The 24,869-nt window shown below is 36.8% G+C and overlaps 1 protein-coding gene and 1 pseudogene across 2 annotated transcripts in view; both read left to right on the forward strand.

Annotated features, from left to right (window-relative positions):
• The first annotated feature begins 439 nt into the window (after positions 1–439).
• Positions 440–24,869, forward strand: part of LOC147519130 (peptidyl-prolyl cis-trans isomerase FKBP62-like) — a 58,622-nt pseudogene continuing 34,192 nt past the window's right edge. Inside the window, exons 1-4 of the transcript XR_015213127.1 lie at positions 440–898; positions 1,748–1,908; positions 4,928–4,958; positions 5,570–5,675. The product of XR_015213127.1 is annotated as a peptidyl-prolyl cis-trans isomerase FKBP62-like (transcript). The remainder of the gene's footprint in view (positions 899–1,747; positions 1,909–4,927; positions 4,959–5,569; positions 5,676–24,869) is intronic.
• Positions 8,827–11,576, forward strand: LOC147519131 (peptidyl-prolyl cis-trans isomerase FKBP62-like). Its single transcript, XM_086595016.1, is given in 13 exon segments — positions 8,827–8,869; positions 9,033–9,287; positions 9,384–9,458; positions 9,555–9,635; positions 9,716–9,904; positions 10,010–10,105; positions 10,193–10,332; positions 10,334–10,378; positions 10,464–10,581; positions 10,663–10,811; positions 10,898–11,025; positions 11,122–11,239; positions 11,331–11,576. Coding segments are annotated over 13 exon segments (1,452 nt in total). The 3' UTR covers positions 11,346–11,576.

Consider the following 24,869-nt stretch of genomic DNA (forward strand, 5'->3'; position numbering starts at 1 on the left):
TTCACTATAGGGTTCTCCATATTTACAAATGCCATGCGAAGGTTAGAATCCAATTAGCAGACTTGTAGTACACATGACTATGAAAGCGGGTATTAGCCGGAGTAGTAGTATGTAAAATTTGAATTTACATATAATGACATCAGTCCGATTTGTTCTTGAGCTGAAATTATTAGTATACTGCTAAGCAGTGGGGGTGAGCGGAGTGGGAGAGAAAGATGGAGGAGTGGAGATGGAGAAGGAGGAGTGGAGATTTAGAGTGTCTGGAGAGGGAGAGAAAAGGGGAGAGTGAGAGAGAGGAAGAGAAAAAACAGAAGGGAAGAGATGAGGACAGACAGAAAGAAACCAACCAAGTTGGTTTTTGTCTGTATAACCCCCCCCTTCTCCCAAAATGTTCGCTCCCCTCACGGATAAGTAAAAAATATGATGTATGATGACATCAGCCCACTCAGTGGACTTGAGGCCGAGATTATTATTGGGGTTTGTACTTGGGGCCGTAATCACTGAAACAAGAACAGAAGAAGTAAAAGCGAACCTGTCTCATTCCACTGCACTCAGTAGTAACTCTCGTTACCATGCTATCATCAGTAACAGCAAATTTTTTTACAGAAACTACTCTACCACGGTTTCCAACAACAGCAACTAATAAGATGGGCAATAACAGGTTTTGGTTCAGGTTCAGGTTCAGGTTCAGGTTCATATACAAGGAAGAACAACAAGTTTAAGAAAAGTGGACGAGAAAACAGAGTGGCGGGTTGTTGACGGAGAAATGCATGAGATTGGTGAAAATGTTCCACCAAGAGAAAGGTTTGTTATTCCACGAGATAACATTCCTAATAAGTGTAGGAATCAGATGAGAGAACAGTTCTTGCGGAGAACTCGTCTTGTTCTTAAATAATCGGTATGCAGGCTTCTTTTTACATGTTGTTTTTGCATTTGGTTTGTTAGTTTTGCTTATTTTGAGGTTGGGCATTGTTTGTATTAGTTAAAGTTTCTGTCTTTGGATTGAAAATCACTTTATTTTGGAAGGGTTGGAGTTGTGCATGTATGTATAGGAAGATTTTAAGTGCAATGAAGTTTTAGATCATATCCCTTTTTAAATGCAAGTTCATTGGTGTAGGAAAAAGTATACATCTTGCAAATATACAACCTTTTGTGAAAGAAAAAGAACCATGGATTTTTCGTTCATGTTTGGTTCCAAGTGTTGACAATGTCTGTAGAAAATTAGTTAGGTTGGAGAAATGTTATTGAGGGCTTCCGAATTTTATCATTTGGTAGAAGGTGCTACTGCAAAATTAAATATCATTTACCTAAATATATGAATCTGCAAACGTCCGGTGGATGCCATGACATATATGAGGGCATGACTAGCTTGATGATATGCACATTTTTTTTGCTTTACATAGCATGATCTATCAAGCAAATCGTTTGAGTAAAATGTAGAAAAATTGTATGTTACTTCACATGTTTATGGATGTATGAGCATTTGGGGTTCAACCACTCCAGTTATCTCAATTGATATCTTCTGGTGCATCATGAGAGAACTGTAAATTTGCAAGGCATACGGTTACTTACGCGCTGTGTTATTATCTTTGCATATTGCTTTAAAACAGTTTTCCCCATTTATCTTCTATCCTTTTTCTGCTTCGGCGTGTATAATCCACAGTATTGGTTCTGACAATTGTGTGCATTTTGGATGTAAGATTGTGTAATGCTGTTAGTAAACATGCTGGTCTTTTATTTTTCATAGGAGCACGCGCCATGGTGTAAAAGATATATGGAACTATATCAGGAGCTTAGAGAAAATTGGGAGAGGCTGTACTGGGATGAAGGCTATTCCAAGAAGCTCGCCAAGGATCATGCCAATTATGAATCTGCGGAAGACGATGATTTCAATTTTTCACCATACAGGTCTATATATTTCTTTCTTTCTTTTTTTGGATAAATTAATTCATAACTGCCATGACAATGATAGCATCAACAGATTGTGCATGGCCTCTTGTGTTACTTTATAGGCCTAACTTTTTCATGAATTCGTTATACACCTAAGCAAAAAGAACTATAACATTTTGCTTGACCTAAAGTGTTCTCCTCAGTCGGCTTAAATCTCCAGGAAACAGCCTTACGAGGTGGATGTAGAGCATTGATAACAGCTCCATTATCTCCTATAAGTATGAGGCTTGGAACCTGGTATTGTTTCCCTAGTTGGACTTCAAATTCAGCAGTCATAAGGCCAGGTTCCACTGCAGTCTTTGCGTGTACTGGATGTTTAAAAAAGCACATAAAAGCCTCAAGGCTCTCTGCCTCTGTGAGGCTGAAGCCTCAACGGAAAAAAAAATAGAGAATGATGAAAAAGCACATAAAAGCCTCAAGGCTCTCTGCCTCTGTGAGGCTGAAGCCTCAACGGAAAAAAATAGAGAATGATAAAAAATAGGGTTTGGTGATGAAGCTTTGTGATTTTTAATAGAATGAGGTGTTTTCATGCTAAAACATAACCTTACAGGGAGTTTTTAATATTATTAATAGTTATGAGGGGTTACGCCATAAAAAAAATGAGAAAAAATGGAGAAAAGAAAAATGATAAACAAAATATAAAAACAAGTAAACAAAGCATAACAACATGTAAGGCTTAAGCCTCAAGGCACTAAACCCATTCACAGAAGGAATCCAAATTATGGATTCTTCGGTGGAGTGTCTGGCATAGATGTTCTGTACAGATTGCAATATTAATGGATGGAGGATTCCTCTTGGAGAATTGTGATTCCACTCTCCTGTGGGGGTAATGAAATCACTAACAGTCAAAGCAGGGTCATAAGAAAGTGGTGGATGCCGACAAAGGTTTAAGACGGTAGGACTTCCATTGACTAATAGCCAGGGATCAGTCCAGAATAACTTGGAGACCATTCTCAATACTCCACATTAACGTTCTTTTTATTTATTTTTTAGCTTGCAAGAGTCCTTGACAAATAGGAGATATCAGTGGTCTTGGAGCAGAAGTTGAATCTAAATTCAGTTGATCTTATAACTTGGTTCCGTATAGAATTTTGTGTTAAAATTCTCGAACAGAGCTAGCAAAGAAGAGCCATATTAAAATAATGTGGATTCCTAAAGCCCAATCCCCCAAGAATCTTAGGTCTGTTTAATTTCTCCCAGGAGCACAAGTGAGGAGCCTTACTGTAACTAGCTCTCCTCTACCAAAAGTTACAGGCAGAACTCATTTGTTCTGTTAATTTCTTTGGAATAGAAAAGGTGGACATAGTATAGGCTGGCGAGGTGTAGTATTATTACTAAATAGAATAGTTGATTTGTCTACATTAATACATTACCTGTAGCTTTACAATATGTGTTACGAGTAGACTGGATAGTATGCACTTCATATAGTTTTGTTTTCCCAAAGATAATGAGGTCATCGGCATATAACATATGAGAAATGCCAGATGAGCCTTTAGATATTTTGGTAAGTTTATGTTCTTTTCAACTTGAGGTTTATGAAGAAGTCTAGAAAGAGCTTCACTAATAAAGAGATAGGATGATAGAGGGTCACCCTGTATAAGTCCTCTATTTGGTTTAAAAGTTTGGAGAGGAAAACCATTAAGGAAGATTTCATAAGTTACTGTAGATATGCAAAATCAAATTACACTAATCCACTTATAAGAAAACCCCCAAGAATAGAGAAAATGATTAGTAAAGGAGCACATTCAACTCTATCATAGGCCTTGGACATATCTAATTGAGAGCAATGAGGCCTTTCTTATTCATGTTTCTGACATGATTAATTTTATGGATAACTTCATGAACCACATCGACATTATCACCTCTGGACCTATTTGGAGCAAAAGCTCCTTGGTTGGGTAAGATAGATTTCAGGAGTAAATTTATTGGCCAAAATCTTAGAAATTATTTTGTAAGACACATTACAAAGACTATTGGCATATAATCTTTGACCTTAGAAGGAGCTTGAGACTTGGGTATTAAGCAAATGAAAGTGTGGTTGAGATATTCTTCAAAATGCAGTGTAAGAACTTTTGAACCATATATATTCCTTGACGTCTAACTATGTTCGCGAAAAGGGCAGGGATCTCATGCAGGCCAGCTGGGCAGGAGATTTATGACCGTTCGTACATTTTAGTACTTTTTAATTTTTTTTACTTGATAGACAAGAAGTAAGGAAATCATTACTAGAAGGTGTGATATGACAATCGAATAAGTTAGATATATCCATTAGAGAGTCATCTGAGGCAGGAGACATAGTCTGAGTTGAAGAAGAATCAAAAGGGAGGAGAAAGAGTGACGAAGGTAATCAGCTATGTCTTCCCGTTTAAGAAGCCAATCACCTGAATCAGTTTGCAATTTATCATTTTTATTTCTACTCCTTCTAACATTAGCAGTAACATGGAAAGGTTGATCTGTAAGTATAGTTAATCTAGAGTTCTGTCTCCATTAATCCTCTTCTTTAGCGTGTAAGGTATTAATAAAATTAGAAATAGACTTTACTTGAGACAGGTCTTCATTATCCATAGGGAGAGAACGGAGATGATTTAATTGATGTTTAAGAGTTGAAATTTGAGAGAAAAAATCCCAAAGGTTTCCTTGTTCCATTTGAAGAGATTTTTTTAAGAGAAATGACTTTAATTAAGAGGAGTAAATGAGTAAGCAAACAAGGAATAAAGTATGATGTGTTTAACATTCTAAACAATTGTATTTATCTTCTGACTTGGTGCATTCAAAGCCATTTGAGTCCAATGTACGCATCTATGCACCTCCTTTATGTTCAGTACTCAATTTTAGTTCTTTTCTCTACTAAATTCTTTGTTGAAGGATGCCATTGTCAACTTTATCCTGCTAATCTTTTTAATTTCATCTTATTCAAATATATTATGAATGGAGCATTTGGTATTTGTATTTACATATGCCAGTTTTTGTTTTCCAGGAGAAGGCGGTCCAATTCTGAACAAGTTAAGGTATTAACGCTACTAATGTACAGTGTCCCATATTTTGTTATGATGACATTATTTACTACTAAGTAACTATGCGTACTTCATTGCTTCCAGTTTCAGATATTGTAAGGTAAGAGCGGAGAATTTAGGGTTACCATCTTACCGAAACACAGTGGTGCTTGTATCTAGTGAGTGATAAGACTAGATTCTATATTTGATATTAGAACAGTTAATCTGATTATTCTCATTTCTCCCGTGCTGTATATTTCTAGGCTGATTATTCCAAGTTACATACATGTGTTCGGAATTTTCCAATAATGTTGACGAATACTTAGTCTCTTGGGCACAAAAGAGGGCACCCTGCCACGGATAAATCTGCTTCTCGGTTAACGAGACAGAAAGGGGGGGGGGGGGGATTTTAGAAATTGTCATGCTGTCCAAAGTCGGTGCAACCTGAAATGGATGAAGTATACCGATCAAAAAAATAAACAAATAAAAGAAAGGATGAAGTATCTTTCTGTCGTGTCAAAGTTTGTAATATACTCCCCGTGCAGAAGCCCTGTCTTCATTGTTTGGATTAACTGAATGAATCCTCTGGTTTAATTTGAATGACTGTTTATGATTCTAAAATGTAGGATCAAGGTTTTCAAGGAGGAAGCAGGAATGGTGATACTTGGGAGAAGGTTGACCGCATTCGGGATAAGTTTGAATATGACAAGGAGAGAAGAATGAGTGAGAAAGGTTGGTTTCGTGATGAGTAATTTAAATTTTTGTTGTTGTTTTTGTGAACAATATGCATATGCATCATAACATTTTCTGTTTCCTCTTTATAATTCAGATTGCATCCAAGAGTAAGTGACAGACTTAAAATTTTGCTTAGTCTACCATAAATTCATTTCAAAATCGTCCACAAAAAATGGCCTGTGTTTCCATTTATGATATGATTTCAACAGTTGTTTATCTGTCTGACTTTCATAAACTTGGCATCTATATTTAAACTTCTAACATAAACTTGGCATCTAAATGTAAAGAGTGTACACTGCAAAATATATGCAATTTAAACACCATCATTCTTTGGGCTTTAAGCTCTTCGTCGTTATATGATTCCCTGTTAAAGTGAAGACCACCTCGGAGTGATCAAGGGGAGAGAAAATATTGGAGAACCCTGCCGCAAACAATATGAATCACAACCATGCTTGTTGCTGAGATGTTTAGTATAGTCCCACATGGGAAGTTTAAAGCCCTGTAATACAGTATAAAAGTTCCTGGGCCTCTCCACTCATAGCCATTTGGTTTTGAGTTGGATGCTCATAAAGTTTGAGACTTGTTAAATGCAGACACATTCTTTTCTATACACCCTCAATCCAAGCCAAACCCAAAGAATAGTTTACCATCCCTGTAAGGACCTTTTCAATTAATTGTCTTAGTATCCACTTCACCATTTGTGCACTTGACACAGTCACTGTCTTTGCAGCGTTTGCTCCAATGCATCGGGGAACCAGCTTCAATTACTCTGAGTCAGATTCCAGGATTCAGCCGTTTGATGCCCATAAATACTTTCCTGAGTCTGAAAGTGACCCGAATAGAAACTACAGGTAAAATACGCAGAGAGTTCCAGGAGGCGAAATCCGTTGTCGCACCACCATGAGGTTGTAAAGTGATAATTGTAATGCCGAGGGACTTCAAAGAATATTAGGTTCAAACCCGAGGAAGCGGCAAACAATGAATTCTAAATGAGATTTGTGGGGATATTCTAACTAGTCAGTACTTTCCATATCTGTAGTAATGCTGGGTGTTTCTGTCTTCATCTGTAACTCTTACATGCTTACTGATAAATCAGATAGGCACAGACTACATACATTTGTTGGGGGGTGGGGGGGGGGGGGGGTTTAGTGTCTCAATTATCCTGTGAACCTTACATCAGTCGTCATGTAGTTTTTCTTGTGATACTGTGTCCATTGATAAATGGCCTTCATTTATGAGCTTTTAAAGGAGAATGCTTTTTATGATCGGATCGAGTATCTTATCTAAATTCAGTATAAGAATTGAAATTAATTTAGCAATGTTTTGGGATTGTTCATTACTGAACTGCTTTGGAATAATTTTATGAGTCTACAGAATCTGCCAGAAGGTATGATTCTTGATGAGAGATTTGATAGGCTCATTAGTAATTCCCGTCTTGGTGTGAGATAATGTTCTTTGAAAATATTTTGCTTGATACGGTTGATATTCTGGATCGACCTACTGCAGCCATTGTGTAGGTGGAATCTGATTTGATTGCAGGCGTTGTTGTGAGGCAATACAGGTGATGTCTAAGTTAGTAATGCACACTGCTAGTACATACGAATATCAATGGTGCATACCAACACTGCCGATGTACTATAATGAAACACTGCCGATGTACTATAATGAAGTATATCTTGTAGAAGGAAATGAATAGGAAGAGAGACTCTCGGGCTAATAGAAAAAGCCTAGTCCTAGGGAAACGTCTGAGATGCCTATTTCAAGAATATGAAATTAGCAAATGAAGTAAAATTAGTCAATTAAAGTTTAATGTGGTCCACTGCTTTGCAGTATACTAGCATTATTAACTTGCATTGTGAGTACCCGAAAACTTTCTCAATTCTCAAACTTTGAGTGTGATTTATTTTATTTATTTATGGCGAGAAATTTTGTGGAAGTTTTGTTGTTAGATAATGTGGTATTAGAATGAGTGATTATAAATGTGATTTTATACTAATCTTGATGTGATCTCGATTGATTTGCATGTAGTTGTTAATAAAATGTTTTGAGAAGGCTTTATATCTTTTCTGTTATGCTATTTTATATACTTTTTGAACAAGTTAAATGAGTGCTGTACAGTTTTATGATAATCACTAGATTGCTTTCCATATTTGTCCTGTATACTTTAAACTAAGTTACATTGACACGGATAGGTGTGTCCGTATCTGACACAGAGGGATATGAAGAATCAGACACGAGTCTGACACGGACATGTGGATACATATCCAACACAGATTATTTTCAAGATATGGCGTGTCCATGTAACTTAGACGTTAAATCTTAGAACTGGGACACTGCATGTTCATTTTTAGAAATGTAAGACACTTTGATTGTCCTCATTTATCGTAAGAAGCTTTTCTTGTACTCGGTTTGATGTACAAAATGGAGAGTGCTACACTATTTTGGTATAGTTTGTCACTTTGTTGCCTAGGGACAGGCTGGTCTTTCAGTCAACAATTAGAGCTTCAATATGGTCAAGCTTGGCTCGTTTATTTGTTTCTAAATAAGCCTGAAGATGTCGTCAGGCTTGACTCATCTTGCAATTTGTGTGAGCTCGAGCGAGCCGAATTTGACTTGATCCCGAGTAACTCAGTCAGTTCACCACTGTAGAATTGTAGTGAGTTGAAACCTAGTTGTCTTCAAGCCCTGTTAGTTTTCTAAGGAGCCTTAGAATATGTGTAGGATCAGCTCATATTTTAACACGAGCTGAGTTTGAACACACCAAGAATGAGCCAAGATTGAATAGCTGGACTCTTTTACCAGTTCTATTTGGGGCGTGGGGGGTGTATGGCCGTATTTCTGCCCATCTTCATATAACTGTTTAATTGCTCGTTTATAGCCTTCGTTACTTACTGGTTTAGACATCCAGTCTTACAAATGTGAGACGCTCTGGTGTCCGAATCGTCCGAATATTTTAACATAACCTTTAGTGGTCATTTGTGTTATATTTTCCATGGCGACTGTAGATAAATATGTTTGAGAACAACTTTTTATCATGCAAACAAACATATATCTGGTACTGGTCTGTGATATTCCTTGCTAGTATTTCTTGCCTATGGAAGAAAATTGTTGATTTTGAAATGGATTTAAAGTTTCTACCTAAGTAAAGATGTGCATTGTTCTTTTGTTTCATTGTGAAAATACAGTGGAAGGTTGATCTTTTGTTGCTTGCTAGTCTTTGTTGTGTATATCTATATCGCATTATGAATTTTGTTGATTAGAATTATGATCTCGAACCTTCCAAGTATCAGAATCCACGCTGTAATTACCTTCCACTATAATTGATGATTCTTGTGGTATCCATGGCAGGGTAAGTGATCAAGGGATGGGACCAGGGTATCAAGACCATGAAGAAGGGTGAAAACTCTTTATTTACAATCCCCCCTGAGTTGGCTTATGGTGAATCTGGCTCCTCTCCAACAATTCCTCCCAATGCGACACTTCAGTTTGATGTTGAGCTGCTTTCCTGGTCTAGTGTCAAGGACATTTGCAAGGATGGAGGAATTTTCAAGAAGGTACTTACCGCGGGAGAGAAGTGGGAGAATCCAAAGGACCTCGATGAAGTGCTTGGTGTGTTATTGACCTGCATATTGCATCATTTAGTTGATTTTAGTGAGATGGAATTGTGTGGTTATTTTACCTGCTTCCTTTTTGTCCATTCTGCAGTTAAATATGAAGCTCAGCTTGAGGATGGTACAGTGGTTTCTAAATCTGAAGGGGTGGAGTTTACCGTTGGTGATGGTGGGAGTTTTGTACCTTACTTTAGGGTGAATGCTAGTTGCTTATCTTTGTTCCGACTTCTCTAACGGAATCTGCATGTTCTGCCTTTGCAACCAGGTTATTTCTGCCCAGCACTATCAAAAGCAGTAAAGACAATGAAGAAGGGAGAAAAGGTTTTCCTAACAGTGAAGCCACAATGTAAGTTTTCTTGAAGTGGAAATCACTGAATTGTACAGATTGTGGAACCTGTCACTTACATTGCATTTCTGTACTTTCAGATGGCTTTGGAGAGATGGGGCGACCAGCCTCTGGTGCTGAAGGCGCTGTGCCACCAAGTGCCACACTTCATATAACTCTTGAATTGGTTTCGTGGAAGACTGTGACTGAAGTGACTAATGACAAGAAGGTTATAAAGAAGATTGTCAAGGAAGGAGAAGGTTATGAGCGTCCAAATGAAGGAACAGTGGATAATAAGGAGTATTAGTTCGATTTTTGTTATTGTAATAAATTGTAGGAGTTCTTAGTGGAATGGAATGCGTTGTAGTGTGCATAATAATGTTATCTCATTTGTCTGACAGTGAAACTTATTGGGAAGTTGCAAGATGGAACTGTATTTCTGAAGAAGGGGCATGACGATGATGAGCTATTTGAGTTCAAGACGGATGAAGGTAATTTTTCATGTCGGTGGACTTTGCATGCTTTCTTTGTTAACAATATTAAACTGGATACTGAAGTGTAGTCTTTACATTTTGCAGAGCAAGTTGTTGATGGACTTGATAGAGCTGCCATGACAATGAAGAAAGGCGAGGTTGCAGAGTTGACTATTGCTCCAGAATATGGTTTCGGTTCATCTGAATCCAAGCAAGAATTGGCTGTTGTTCCCCCGAATTCAACATTATAGAGTATTATACTATGAAGTTGAGCTTGAATCCTTTGTCAAGGTATCTTCAGTGAGATTTCTCTTTGTGCGGCTCTTGCATTGTGCTTGGCATGAGTGAGTTTAAAATTGTCCTTTTCTATCATTAGGAGAGAGAATCATGGGACATGAACACACCTGAGAAAATTGAAGCTGCTGGTAGGAAAGAGGAAGGAAATGTAGCATTCAAAGCTGGAAAATATGTTAAGGCTTCAAAAAGATATGAAAGGCAAGATAGTTTTTAGTAGGATCAAATCATTTTAGATATGATTTTGTGTTATTGCATCTGACTTAAAATCTCCTTGAATCAGGCTGGTAAATTTATTGAATATGACACCAACTTCAGTGAAGAGGAAAAGAAACAGTCCAAGGTTCTGAAGGTAAGCTGCAATCTGAACAATGCAGCTTGCAAGCTGAAGTTAAAGGACTACAAACAGGCAGAGAAGCTTTGCACAAAGGTAACTGCGGACCAACTTATACCTACAACTCAAATCGCATAAAAGCAAGGGGCCTGAGGATTAATGTTCCATTAATAATATTGTAGGTACTAGAACTTGAGAGTGCGAATGTCAAGGCACTCTATAGACGAGCCCAAGCTTACATCCAGCTGGCTGATTTGGACCTTGCTGAGATTGATATTAAGAAGGCGTTGGAAATTGATATCAACAACAGGTATGTATTATACCTTTTTCATTGTACTGGCTAATTCATTGATGTCCAATGTCTATTGACTGAATGTATGTTGGGGTGGAATCTTTGTTGAAACAGGGATGGAAAGCTTGAGTATAAAGTCTTGAAGGAAAAAATGAAGGAGTACAATAAGGACGCTCAGTTTTATGGCAACATATTTGCCAAGATGAGCAAATTAGAAACACTTGATACTAATGTAAGTTGCTGACCTTCAATGAAAAATTGTGAGGGCGACTTTTCTTTGGTTTAAGTTGATTGTTCTACCGACGAATATTATCTATCTGCAGAAAGCAGCAGCATAGGCAGCAGAGCTCAAGCGTTGACAGTGAGGCGTGATGGACAACTGTGTTCAGTTCATTGGATGCCTTCTGTTTGACGTCCTAGTAGTTAGAGTCGCAATATTTCTTAATCTTTGCAGTTGGTAGGGTTACGGTCTGGAGTTTAGAGTCTTTGTAAAACTCTTCTGATTATTGATAAAAGGATATTTATGTCACATATTTCTGATTATTGATGAAAAGGATATTTTCTCATTATGTATTTCTGATTATTCATGAATGGGTAATTCATATTTTCCTTCGCTTTACTTGCTCCCCTCTGCTTAAGGGGCGGAGTCTTGAAATTTAGTGTCTTCTGCTTGGTTTTTCCCTTTGAAACCAGAAGTAATTTGTTAGGGTTTTATGTACTGCAATGCAATGCTCAGATGTGAAATTTGTGCCATGATGAATCCCGTTAGATGGAAGATCTTGAAATTTCAGCGCTTAACTGATTAGTCTACAAGGCCCAAATCATGTGGAACATTTTCCAGTAGGTTGCCAAGATTTTTGAGGGATCACAGTTACAGTCGGAATGCTTGTACCTTCCAGTGGAAATTGCTTAGTTGGCATTGAAACTAATCTGCATACCAAATATATGGACACTTCAGAGTACTGTAGCGGGACTAATTCCCCAGATTTTTGGCCGGTGTGGCGTTATTGTATCATCTTATTTCATCTTCCCTTTGGTTCTTTCTGTTGATAGATTACCACTCGGCAATGGCCCCGAAGATGGTAGTGTGGAGTGTTTGCATTAGGTGTTGAATTAAATCTTGTTAACTGCACAGAATCTTCCATAGTCCATGGTATAATGGGTCGACCGATTGAAACCAAAACATATGCTGCAAAAGGAACGACGGTAAAATATAGCTCCTTGAAACTTTCCTAAATAATATTGCTGATTTCTATACTGATTTGGATTCCAATATTCCTATCCGAGAGAGTTTCGAGTACAGTTGCAAGCACATTCTTTCAGTACACTCATACAACTTACAAGTATATATACAAACCAAGTGGAAACAATGTCTCTCCTGGTTTGTGAAAAGTGTCGCAACTCAATCAAACACGAGGCACAACCTAAAAACTCCTAATTCATGCAAACAGACGGATTCAACAAAATAAAACATTATTTACTCTAGACTAATGACAGAGTATCTAAAGACATGTATGCGCCTGCTCTTGGTGGAATGATGCTATAAATTGGAATTTGACTGTCCGTGGATGATTTCACTCTTGTAGTTAAGAGGTGAGATTTTTTCTTTCCATTTATTTTGTGCATTTCTTATTTCAGGTATGCTGTTACTGACCTTCTGATCAAACGAAGGAGCTTTAATATTAAGACAAACTTGTAGGCCCATGAATACACACCGGCTCTTTTGAAAATATTTAGATTTTTTTTTAGAAAATTGGGATTACCTTTTTAGTCGCTAACTCGTTTTAATTTTCTAACAAATTGTTTTAATTAAGTTTTAAAAACCCATTTTTTTCAATTGGGAGAGAGATCATGTTTTAAAAGGAGAATAATTCTCATTTTAATTAGATATGGTAGATTTTCCATTTTCAATAAGGGAGGAATTCCCATTTTAATAGGAGAATGATTCCTGCTTTAGTTAGAAGTGCTAGAATTTGTTTTAATAGGAAAAGAATTCCCGTTGTAAAAAAAAATTCCCGTTTTTCAAATAGGAGAGAAATTCCCGTTTTAATAGGAGATGACGTAGAATTTTAATAGAGCTCGAAAAATACCCCTTGTGGGAGCTTTAATATTAAGACGCTTGTAGGCCTGTGCATACGCACTCTTTTGAAAACATTTAGATCTTTTTTAGAAAATTGGGACTACCGTTTTAGTCGCTAACTCGTTTTAATTTTATAATAAATTATTTTAAATAAAGTTTTAATTAAATTTTAAAAATTCGTTTTTTTAATTGGGAGAGAGATCCTGTTTTAATAGGAGAATAATTCCCATTTTAATTAGATATGCTAGATTTTCTCTTTTCAATAGGGGAGAAATTCTCATTTTAATAGGAGAATGATTCTCGCTTTAATTAGAAGTGTTAAAATTTGTTTTAATAGGAGAGGAAAAAAGATTCTCGTTTTTCAAATAGGAGAGAATTCCCGTTTTAATAGGAGATGACATGAAATTTTAATAGAGCTCGAAAAATACTCTTTGTGGGAGCTTTAATATTAAGATTATAAAGTAGGCCCGTGCATACACACAGTGGCGGAGCCAGGGGGGGGGCCAGGGTACGCCCTGGCTCACCCTCAACTTTCCCAAACAATTTTTTTTCTACTATTCATATGTTCGCAGACACCAAAAAGCTAGCTAGTCAAATCCCAAAAAAACTGAACAGTCTCCCAAAAAAAGCTAACTGTGAGTCATATCCGAAAAAAACTGAGCAGGAGAGCAATCTCCGAAAAAGCTAACTAAAGTACTTGGGTCAACAGTACTTAACAGCTGTATAATTGTGTAAAGTACTTAAAGTACTTGGGTTAACACTACTTAACAGTGTTGGCTTCGAAGTCTAAGTGTCTAACTAAAAACCCACGACCCATAACCGACCAAAAGACAAAATAAAAAGCAGGCACACAAACCGAAACCAACCAATTGAAACAAACAACGAAACAAACAAATCTTACTCCAATTTGACTTTTTATCAAAAATTTAAGCAAAACCCACTACGCAGGTACCTACTTTTCCACAGTTTTACCTTTCTCTCTATTATTTTAATTAGTTATCTATAATTTCTAAAATTTTATAAGTAAGCCTAATATTATTAAATTTCTTGTCTTATTTTTTTATCTTTTCATATTAAGTTGATTCCTAAACTATGTTTTTTAATTTTTTTGTATTCTTTTTGTGAATTCATTAAACCACATATTTTTATTTAATTTTATTTTGTGAATATCATAATAACATTGGTAGTTTATTTTAATTAGTGCAATTTCAATTCAGTTGATTAATAGTTTATTTTAATTGTTTAAACAGATATGTTAAAGTATTTGATTAAAGGAAAGTCGTTACCCACTCAACCTACTCAACCACCTAATAAAACAAATACTGTTGCCAATGTTGAAGTAGGATCCTCCTCAAAGCGAAGTCACCAAGAAATTGAGGATGGTGGTGTTGAACAACCCACGTCAAAGCGGGTTCAACGTGAAAATCGTGAAGAACTTGACTTGTCTAGTCTTCAGGGAGACCCTGCATTGAGGAAAAAGATTTCAGATTATCATCCTAATGATCAAGACTCGGTGAGAAGAGCATATTTGCTTAGGGGTCCTTGCCAACCTAATCATGCTTTTCCTCCAAGAACAAGAGGCAAGAGAATCCGACGCTTTCAGATTGAGTGGTATGAGGAGTTTAGTTGGTTGGAATATAGTATTCACGAGGATGCTTTGCATTTTCTATATTGTTATCTCTTTAAACCTAATAAGGGGCACAAGGAGGTGGGGATGTTTTTTCTCACAAGGGGTTTACTAATTGGGAAAAGAAAAACCAAATTAAAGGAGCACATTGGAGGACCAAATAGTGCTCATAATATTGCTTATAGGGCGCCACAGGGCTTTGTTAAATCAAGAGCGAAGATATCGAGACATTTCTTCACGCATAATCGACCAAGTTCGAAGGGATTATCGAATACACCTAACTGCAATAACCGATTGCATTAGGTTTCTTTGAGACAAGGTTTAGCTTTTTCGTGGTCATGATGAATCGATGAGTCGATCAATAAAGGTAATTTTCTTGAACTTATACGGTTTCGAAAAGATCATAACGAAGTCATTAAGAAAGTTATTGATAATGCTTCTAAAATCGAAATTGACATCGCCGATATCCAAAAAAGATATTGTGAATTAAACTTTGAAACTACAAATGCTATTCTAAAAGATTATGGAAATTCATTGTTTGCTATTTTAGTTGATGAAGCACGTGATATATCAATTAAGGAGCAAATGGCGGTTGTTTTGCGTTATGTCGATAAGAAAGGTTGTGTAATTGAGAGATTTTTTGGAGTTGTACATGTTAAGGAAACTAGTGCATTAACACTTAAAAAGGCAATCGATGAGTTGTTCTCCAAGCATGGGTTGAGCATATCTAGATAGCGTGGACAAGGGTATGATGGGGCCAAAGAATATGCAAGGTGATTTGAATGGCCTAAAAGCACTTGTAATGAAGGAGAATGAGTGCAGATTTTATGTTCATTGTTTTGCCCATCAGCTTCAGTTAGCCCTTGTAGCAGTTGCAAAGAACCATGAGTCAATCGCTAACCTTTTTAGTATTCTCTCTAATGTGGTAAATACTGTTGGAGCATCATGTAAGCGACGGGATATGTTGCGCGATGCAGTGAAGGCTAAAGTTGTTGCAGCGTTACAAAGTGGGGAAATTTCAAGTGGCAAAGGATTGAATCAAGAGACTAGTCTTAAACGATCTGGTGACACTCGATGGGGTTCACACTATTATACACTTCTTGGCATGATAACCACTTATGGTTCAGTAATTGATGTGCTTGATAATGTAGCGGAAAATGGTTCAAGCTCGGAACAAAGAGGTGAGGCTTATGGATTATTAGATTCAGGTCGCCTCTTTTGAATTTATCTTCAATTTGCATTTGATGAAAGCAATACTAGGAATTAGCAATGATTTGTCAAAGGCATTGCAAAAAGAAGACCAAGACATTGTCAATGCCATGGCTCTTGTTAAAATAACAAAGGTACGCTTTACAAAGCGATGAGAGATGATGGGTGGGATAGTCTCTTGGATGAAGTTTCTTCACTATGTGTCAAACATGATGTGGTTGTTCCAAATATGGAAGAAAGGTATATGGCTCGAGGGAGGTCTCGGCCGAGAGCGCGAAGGAAACACCAATTTACATTACTATCGTGTTGGATTATTCTATCAATCGTATTGATTTGCAAATTCAAGAGTTAAACGACCGGTTTAATGAAGCAAACACAGAATTACTTCTTTGTATGGCATGTCTTGATCCTAGTGAATCGTTTGTTGCTTTTCGATAAGCAAAAGTTGATCCGTTTTGCTTTCGACTTTATCCCGATGATTTTTTTCGAGATAGATCGATGGAATTAGCGGATCGGCTTGAGAATTATATCATTGATGTGCGTTAGATACTAAGTTTGGTGAAGTAAATGGAATTAGCGGCCTAGCCAAAAAATGGTTGAGACGAAAAAAGAAATTGTGTACCCACTTGTTTATTTGTTGATTAAGTTGGGCTGATTTTACCTGCTTACTACGCCAATGTGGAGAGGGCATTTTCTGCTATGAATATCATAAAGAATCGCTTTACTTAATCGGATGGCGGATGAGTGGTTGAATGATTGTTTAATAACATACATTGAAAAGAAGTTTTTGATAGCATTGATACCTAATTGATCTTACAACGCCTTCGTAAGATGAAGAAAGATGACGAAAAAAGAAGGCCGCCGAGGACAACTATGAACAAGTACTTGTTTAGATTTGATTTTTTTTTCTAATACATTAATATATATAATATATGTTTTTTGTATGCTTGGTTTTTGTCTTTTTTTTCACCCTCACTTACTTTCCTAGCTCCGCCACTGCATACACATCGGTTCTTTTGAAAACATATTCAACAATCATAACTATATACATATAAAAAATTTCTAACAAATCATGATTCCCGTTTTAGTCGCTAACCTATTGTAATTTCATAACAAATCATTTTCATTAAGTTTTAAAAACCCGTTTTAATTTTCTAACAAATTGTTTTAATTAAGTTTTATAAACCCATTTTTTAATCCCGTTTTAATAGTTGACTTAATTTAGAAATATGATTTCCGTTTTAATAGGAGAATGATTTTCGTTTTAATTAGATGTGCTATATTTTTCCTTTTTAATAGGGAAGAAATTCCCGTTTTAATAGGAAAAAGATTTCCGTTTTAATTAGAAGTGTTAGAAATTCTTTTTTCTAATAGAAGAGGAATTTCTGTTTTAATAGAAAATTGATTCCCGTTTTAATTAGAAGTGTCTAATAAATAGGAAAAGAATTCCCGTTTTAATAGGAGATGATGATGTGGAATTTTAATAGAGCTCGAAAAATACCCTTTGTGGGAGCTTTAATATTAAGATATAGATATAGATAGGAGAAGGATTCCTGCTTTAATTAGAAGTGCTAGAATTTGTTTTAATAGAAGAGTAAGTCCCGTTATAACATGAAAGGAATTCCGACTGTAAAAAAAGATTTCCGTTTTCAAATAGGAGAGAAATTTATGTTTTAATAGGAGATGACGTGGAATTTCAATAGAGTTCGAAAAATACCTCTTGTGGGAGCTTTAATATTAAGATATATATTAATTACGTATTTTCATTACCATCGATTCGACGTGCCTCCCCAACTTCAACTCCCAAAGTGGTGTATTTTGTTTCAGCTGATGCTTAAAAACGGAACAAAAGGCAGCTAGTGGATAACGTGAATATGTCTTTTAGTTTTTGGGGGGCCAGTTACCAAAAAATAAAAGGTCTATAATGGGCTGGGCTAAGCGGGCTATCCAATTATGACTCATTGTCGTGCTAATGATTGACGTAGACACAATTGCAAATTCCACAGGACTTGGAAAAATTGGACGTGAAGTTGACAATAGGATGTGACATCCAATAATTCACCTTTCAATTCTTATTTCCTTCCTCTTAATATCACTTTAACCAATTGTCAAGTTTGCGTGGTCTCAACTCCTAATAACCTCTTATACGTACTATGACTTCAAAGTCTCAAGTAATATCTTATATCAAGAGTTAAGACAAGTCATCTAACAAAACAGAGTCTAGCAATCACTTATAGTCACGAAAAATTTAGTATGTGGGGCATAGAAAAGGCCTAATGCAAAGTTTGAAAAATTGGGTTTTTGTCTGGGTTTCTAATACTATAGTGGGCATTTAAGAACTTCACGGGGGCTTTTTTTTCGTTTATATTGGGGCCATATGCAAAGCCTTAGACAACATAGGCCTAGGCCCGGCCCTGATGTTGGGAGTTTTGTATGTCAGCATGTAGGTCTAATGCATAGTGTATTGTCATGTGTCCATACATATTAATCATTGCTAATAAGAGATTTATCTCTAATAGGAAACTAAATAAAGTGAGTTTTATTTGCATGATTAACAATAAATTGAACAAAAATAAATATGAAACAAAAAGTGTGCCTGGGATTTAGTATTATTTTTATTTATTGGGCATCTTATTTTTCCTTTTTCTCCTCCATACTTTGTTTCATGGGTTTATTTGTTTAAACCCCTTGCATTTGTCACCAGTTTATAATAAACCTCCCATATTTGTAAACATCACGATTCCCCCCACCCCCAGCGCTGTCTGACTTCCATCCTAGTTCCGTTGGTATTTCATCTAATACCAAAATTACCCCTGAACCAAAGGTATAACGGATATTTAACAACAGCTTTTTTTCAAGTGTAAATAGGAAAAAGACAAAATGTAATAACAACTCTTTTTGAAGAGTAATTTTGGAATACTAACGAAATTAGGATGGAAGTCGGCGAAGGGGAGAGATAAGACGCCCAATAAATAAGAATAATACTAAATCCTACAAAACCACAAATAATATTTCTACAAAAATTCAACTTGTTTGACAATTTTTAACATTGGCAAAAAATGATTACAAAAACTAGACATTTCTAGACCGTTAGATATTTTTTCAAAAGTGGACAACAATTTTTATCTAAGTTAGAGGATATCAAACGAGTTGAATTTTTGTAGAGGTGTTCTTTATGGTTAGTAGATCATATGCACAAAAAATTAGGTTTTAAATCATTTTGTATGTGAGATTTGGTACTTATTTAAAGTCCTTTTAAAAGCCGGGTGGTATATATATCATCTTTCTCTTTTTATATTTTAATTTTCTCTTCATTGATCTCTTTTTAAGAGTTACAAATGCATACTTAAAAGTAAAAGGTGAATTTCCAATCCTATTAGAGCATTTGCAATGCAGGTGATAGAGAGGGGGTAGTGATAATTATCACCTACTTGGGTCCAAAACTGCTGTGCAATGCAGGGTGATAATGAAGGTGATAATTATCCCCGTTCAAAACGAGGTGAAACCAACCACCGAGGTTTATCACGGACTTGTTAACTCGGACGGGATGTTGGATTCGTCTGGGATTAAAAAATCAACCAGACGGAATCCAACATCCCGTCCGGGTTCCAAACGGCTACCAACGGTCAAAAAGTCAGAACGGTCAAAAAACGGTCAAAATAAAAAACTTTGGTATATATACAACATTTGTTTCATTTCAACTCACACTTCCAACAATCATATATCATATTTCTTCTTCTTTAAAATCAGTTCTTAAAAAAACCAAATATCAAATGGCATCAACTCAAGCATCTCAAGCAAGTGGTAGCACTCAAGCAAAAGCGAGAGCTCACTTTAGCATGTCCGATGATCAAGCTCTATGTCTTGCTTGGATAAAAATTAGTGAAGACTCTATTGTTGGTGCTTTCCAAAATGCAAAAGGATTTTGGAATCGTGTAACAAACAAGTTCAATCAAGCACGTGGGTCGGATAGGTCTCCCGATTCAATTAGCGGAAGGTGGAAATATATTTCAAAAATGATGAACAAATTTGTTGCAATTGTGAATGCGGTGGAGGCTCGACATGCAAGTGGTACAACAATACAAAGCCGGGTAATTACAACGTTGTCAATTTGGAATTTATTGATTATCTTAGTCTTAGTCTAATTATTTCCGTCTTCGTCTAATTATCTTAGTGTATTTATTATTTCCATTTTAGTCTTAGTCTAATTATTATCTTAGTCTAATTATTATTGCAGTTTAATTATCTTAGTCCTAGTGATTATTTTAGTCTAATTACCACCATTTTTTTTTTAGTTGTCCGAGGCAAGGATGACGCAACAACTACAAGAAAAATCGGCTTTTTCACTTGATCATTGTTACGTTATACTCAAGGATAATCCAAAGTGGAGTAACGCTTTTTGAGGCAAAGGTCAAGCCGCCCACAAAGGGAAAAGGTCGCAAAAATGATGGTGAAGATTCAACTTCTAATTCACCAAGTGTTGGTGGAGTTGAATTGGAGGGTTCTCAAGAAATAGAGCGTCCAAAAAGAAATGGAGCGTCCTCTTGGATCGAAGAAAAGCCAAGTCCAAAAGGAACCAAGAAAAATCATTTGGTATGTTGGAGGGTTACTTTTACATTTAGAGGATACATTTGCACAGATGCAAATGAAACACAAAAATGCTTAGAACTTAGGGAAAGGGAACTTGCATATGGTCAAAGAACTGTGATGGCAAGAGAAGAAAAAATCGATTCAAGCAGAAAAAATCAGGTTCAATTGGAAAAAAATCGGCTTCAAAAGATGCAATATGAAGCTAAGATTTTAGCGACCGATACAAGTGTCCTCCATCCCGATACCGCTTTTATAATCGAGCAACAACAAGCTGAAATACGTGCTGAATGGGGAAGGGCTAGAGGTGGTTCTAGCTCTAACTAAGCTTATGTATTTTAATTATCTAGTATTTTATTTTAATTAAAGCACTATGTATTTTAATTTCACTGTCTTTTTAATTAATGCACTATGTATTTTAATTTCATTGTATTTTTAATTAATGAACTATGTATTTTTATCTAACTGTTTTTTTTTTAATTAATGCACTATGTATGTTCTCATTCCAATATAATTATTTTCATAGAAATACAATTACCAATCAAATTAAAATACATTGTAATATAGTTCATTAAAATACAACTGATTAAATACGTTGGAACTACATAGGAAATACATTAGGAAATACATTAGAAATACGTTGGAACTTAATAGTTCACGTTAGGAAATACATAGGAAATACATAGGAAATACGTTGGAACTTAATAGTTCACGTTAGGAAATACATAGGAAATACATAGGAAATACGTTTGGAACTTAATAGTTCACGTTAGGAAATACATAGGAAATACATAGGAAATACGTTGGAACTTAATAGTTCACGTTAGGAAATACATAGGAAATACATTTTCATTTCCATTTTAATTTTCGCCTCCTTCCCCTCATCCGATCCCACCAATTTGGATCATAAATTGGTACCGGATCTGCTTTTTCTTCAATGCCACCAATTAAAAACATGTTCAACTAAGTCCTTTTGAAGATTAGTATGTGTAACTTCATTTCGATCTTATTTCTTGCTTCAATCATCCGATAGACAAAATGAAAACCATCATCTTCCCCGAAAAGAGCGCGGTATTGTTTCTTTCCTCCTCGACCTTTCCAATTCCAAACTCCACTTTCACGCTCATTCTCAACAATCATATTATGCATTATAATGCATGCCTTCATTATATCTCCAAGAACAACAACACTATGACAACGCAACGCATTAAGCCTTAACAATATGCCATCGTGTCTCGCAAAACTCCAAACGCCCTTTCAACATCCTTTCTTGCGGCCTTCTTGACGCGTTGAGTAAAAGATCTTTTCATGCTTATTTCTTGGATAACGAATGGCTTGAACAAATGTGCCCCATTTTGGGTAAATACCATCAACAAGATAATATCCCATATCATAGTCATTACCATTCACATTAAATGCAACAGCAGGAGCCTCACCTTGCTCTAATGATTCAAAAACATGAGAACGATGAAGCACGTTAATGTCATTATGCGAACCTGGTAGGCCGAAGAAGCAATGCCAGATCCAACAATGTTTGTCTGCAACGGCTTCAAGTATCAAAGTTGGTTCCTTCTTGTACCCTACATGTGTTCCAGCCCATCCACTTGGGCAATTCTTCCACACCCAATGCATACAGTCGATTGATCCAAGCATTCCTGGAAAACCCCTTGCTGCATTTTCAGCTAATATCCTAGCAGTGCCTGCCTCACTTGGTCGTCTCAAGTACTCTTCCTCAAACGCCGTGATAATTGCCTTTGCACCAACGCTTCATAGATACATTTGTTGTGGAATCTCCAATTTGTAAATACTCATCCGTTGAATCGGAAAGAACAACCGGTTGCTAATTGTGCAACCGCAGCTTAGTCCCTTTTGTAACCCGTAAATTGCTTGCCGACCCAATCCATCCACCTTGTCTTTAAAGTAATCGTCGAATGATGCAACAAGATGCAACATATACATAAAAAGCTCTCTTGTCATCCTGTACCTTCGTCTAAACTTATGAGGAGGCCACCTACAAGGTGTTGTGAAGTAATCCCTCATTATCTTTTGTTTACTGAAATCACCACCATCTCTAAACGTGTACTCTCGCCTGCCTGCATTTATCCACCGCGTTTGTCCAGATCCACATCTTCAATTTCAATGGCTGCTTGAGTCATTAATGCCCCAAAGAAGGATAATAACCGCAACCTCCTCCTCCTCCTTCTCATCATCATATCATTATGCTCATCTCTTACTCTTTTTCCATGTAGTCATCTTCGCCAAGTACCGAGGAGATCTAACCGGTGAAACCCGTAAGATCGAACTATTACTACTAGATCCTCCCCATAACCTTTGGTTATATGTAATTCTTTCTTCTCTAGACATTTTTCCTATTTTTAGCTTGGTTGTGGGGAAGAAGATGGCTATGTTGTTTGTTTGATATAAAAGATAGAAGAGTAAAACGAAATATGAAAGGTAAGGTCACATATGATAAGGTCACATGTGATACTTTGATTTTGGTCCACTTACCAATTGACAACACATTTTATTAGATTTTTGTTCACTCTCCAAGTGACAACACATTGTATCCAAATGTCTATCCATGTACCCTCAATAATTCCAAATGGGCCACCATCCATAATTGCATTGTTTGGAATAGTAAAATGCGCAGGAAGGAGGGCTTAAAAACCAGACGGGATGTTACATTCGCCTCGGTCTAAAAACCGAGGCGGGATGTTACATTCCGCCTCGGTATCCCCATACACTATACTGTCGAACACAATGAACCAAACCACACGCAAAATGAGTGATATTCCAAACTAAAAATTTGTCGCTTTTCAACAATGACAGAAATTAGTGAAACAAATGTGAAACGAGCCCGACGAATGTTCCATTTTTGGAAACATACGAACTTATAAGTTTTTAATTTTTTTTGGCCATAACCTCATTTGTTTTATTGACATATTCATATAAAAAACCTGCTAATATACTTTGAAAATAATAAAGAAGACAAACAACAATCATGAACAACACCCAAGTCTAACACAGAAACTCGGGTAAAAACTAACTTATAATTTCTTAAAAAATTGGACATAACCTCCTTTGTTTAATGACATATTCATATCCAAAACTCATCAAAGAAAAACCTGCTAATCAAAAATTCATTACAAACAACAATCCCAAACGCCATAAGACAAGTAATGGCGCACAGTTATTACAAACTACAAAAAAATATCTACTGAGACCTCCTCCCCCTACGAGAAGGCCCGGTCGAAGAGCTCTCCCCCCTACGTCGTTGTCGCCTCTCTGGTTGAGCTTGAGCTTGAGGTACTCCACTTCCAGCATTCTCCAACTCTTGCACACGTCTCTGAAGCTCCAAAGTTCGATTACGTTCTTCTTGTAAGTACTCAAAACTGCGACGAGAGGACTCCATGAAGGACTCACGCATAGCATAAGTGAGAGAGCTGTAGTTAAGGAGCTCTGACCTTACTTCATCCTGTTTAACAAAACAAATGCAAGTTAGGGGTTATAGTGAATACTAATAATAACAAATCATAAATAAATTCAAATCATACTAACCTCGCTAACCGCTTTCGAATCAGATCGACAAATCTGCTACCATCTGCGGCATCTACCGGTGGAATAGGTATTCTCATATCTTGCCCCGAGAAGTAATCATGCTCCAATGCCAAAGGTCATCATCATCAAATATCTGTGGAGTTCTTTTCATGCGGCATCTGAATATCATGAAACACCCCGGCCGGGATCGTGGCAACTCCACTCCCTCCCTGAAATGAATGTCGGCCTCAATGCTCCGTATAACCCCTTCAAAATTGGTGCCCCGGTATAACGCACCTAGCAAGAGACCTCGACCAACCCTCTTCCAATATAAGTCATAGTCGCCCGTAAAACTGAAAGCTGATGCGTCTGGCCACTCATTTGGGTTTGCTCTATAGTGTGAAAGAACAACCCGGAAGAAGAATATCGAGGTCATGTCATATCCATAGGTGGTGGGTAAGGTATAACAATCTCCGGATACTTGCGCCAACATCCGTCCCCAAGGTACCATCGTTGATCGACCCTATAAGTATCATTCGTACCGAGAAAGAAACCTTGCTCTATGACACATATATGATAGTCTACGGTACTCAGTGTTCTCTGGAACATCTGGAATATCCGCATAAGGGGTCTGAAAGATGAAGGACTCGGCCCAGGGTTGCCACTCAATTCGACTAGCTCCTAAAAGCTCAATCTGGCGAAAGTGTTATGAATATTATGTGATAGGTCCCCATACCCCCTCGCTTTCTGATGAAGCCCCCATGCTTGAATAATGGAATCAGTCATGAGTCTCATCCTCTTCCAACCTCTTCAACACGGGAT

This window comes from Coptis chinensis, chromosome 2, assembly GCF_015680905.1.
Source record: "Coptis chinensis isolate HL-2020 chromosome 2, ASM1568090v1, whole genome shotgun sequence".
In the NCBI taxonomy this organism is placed as follows: Eukaryota; Viridiplantae; Streptophyta; class Magnoliopsida; order Ranunculales; family Ranunculaceae; genus Coptis; species Coptis chinensis.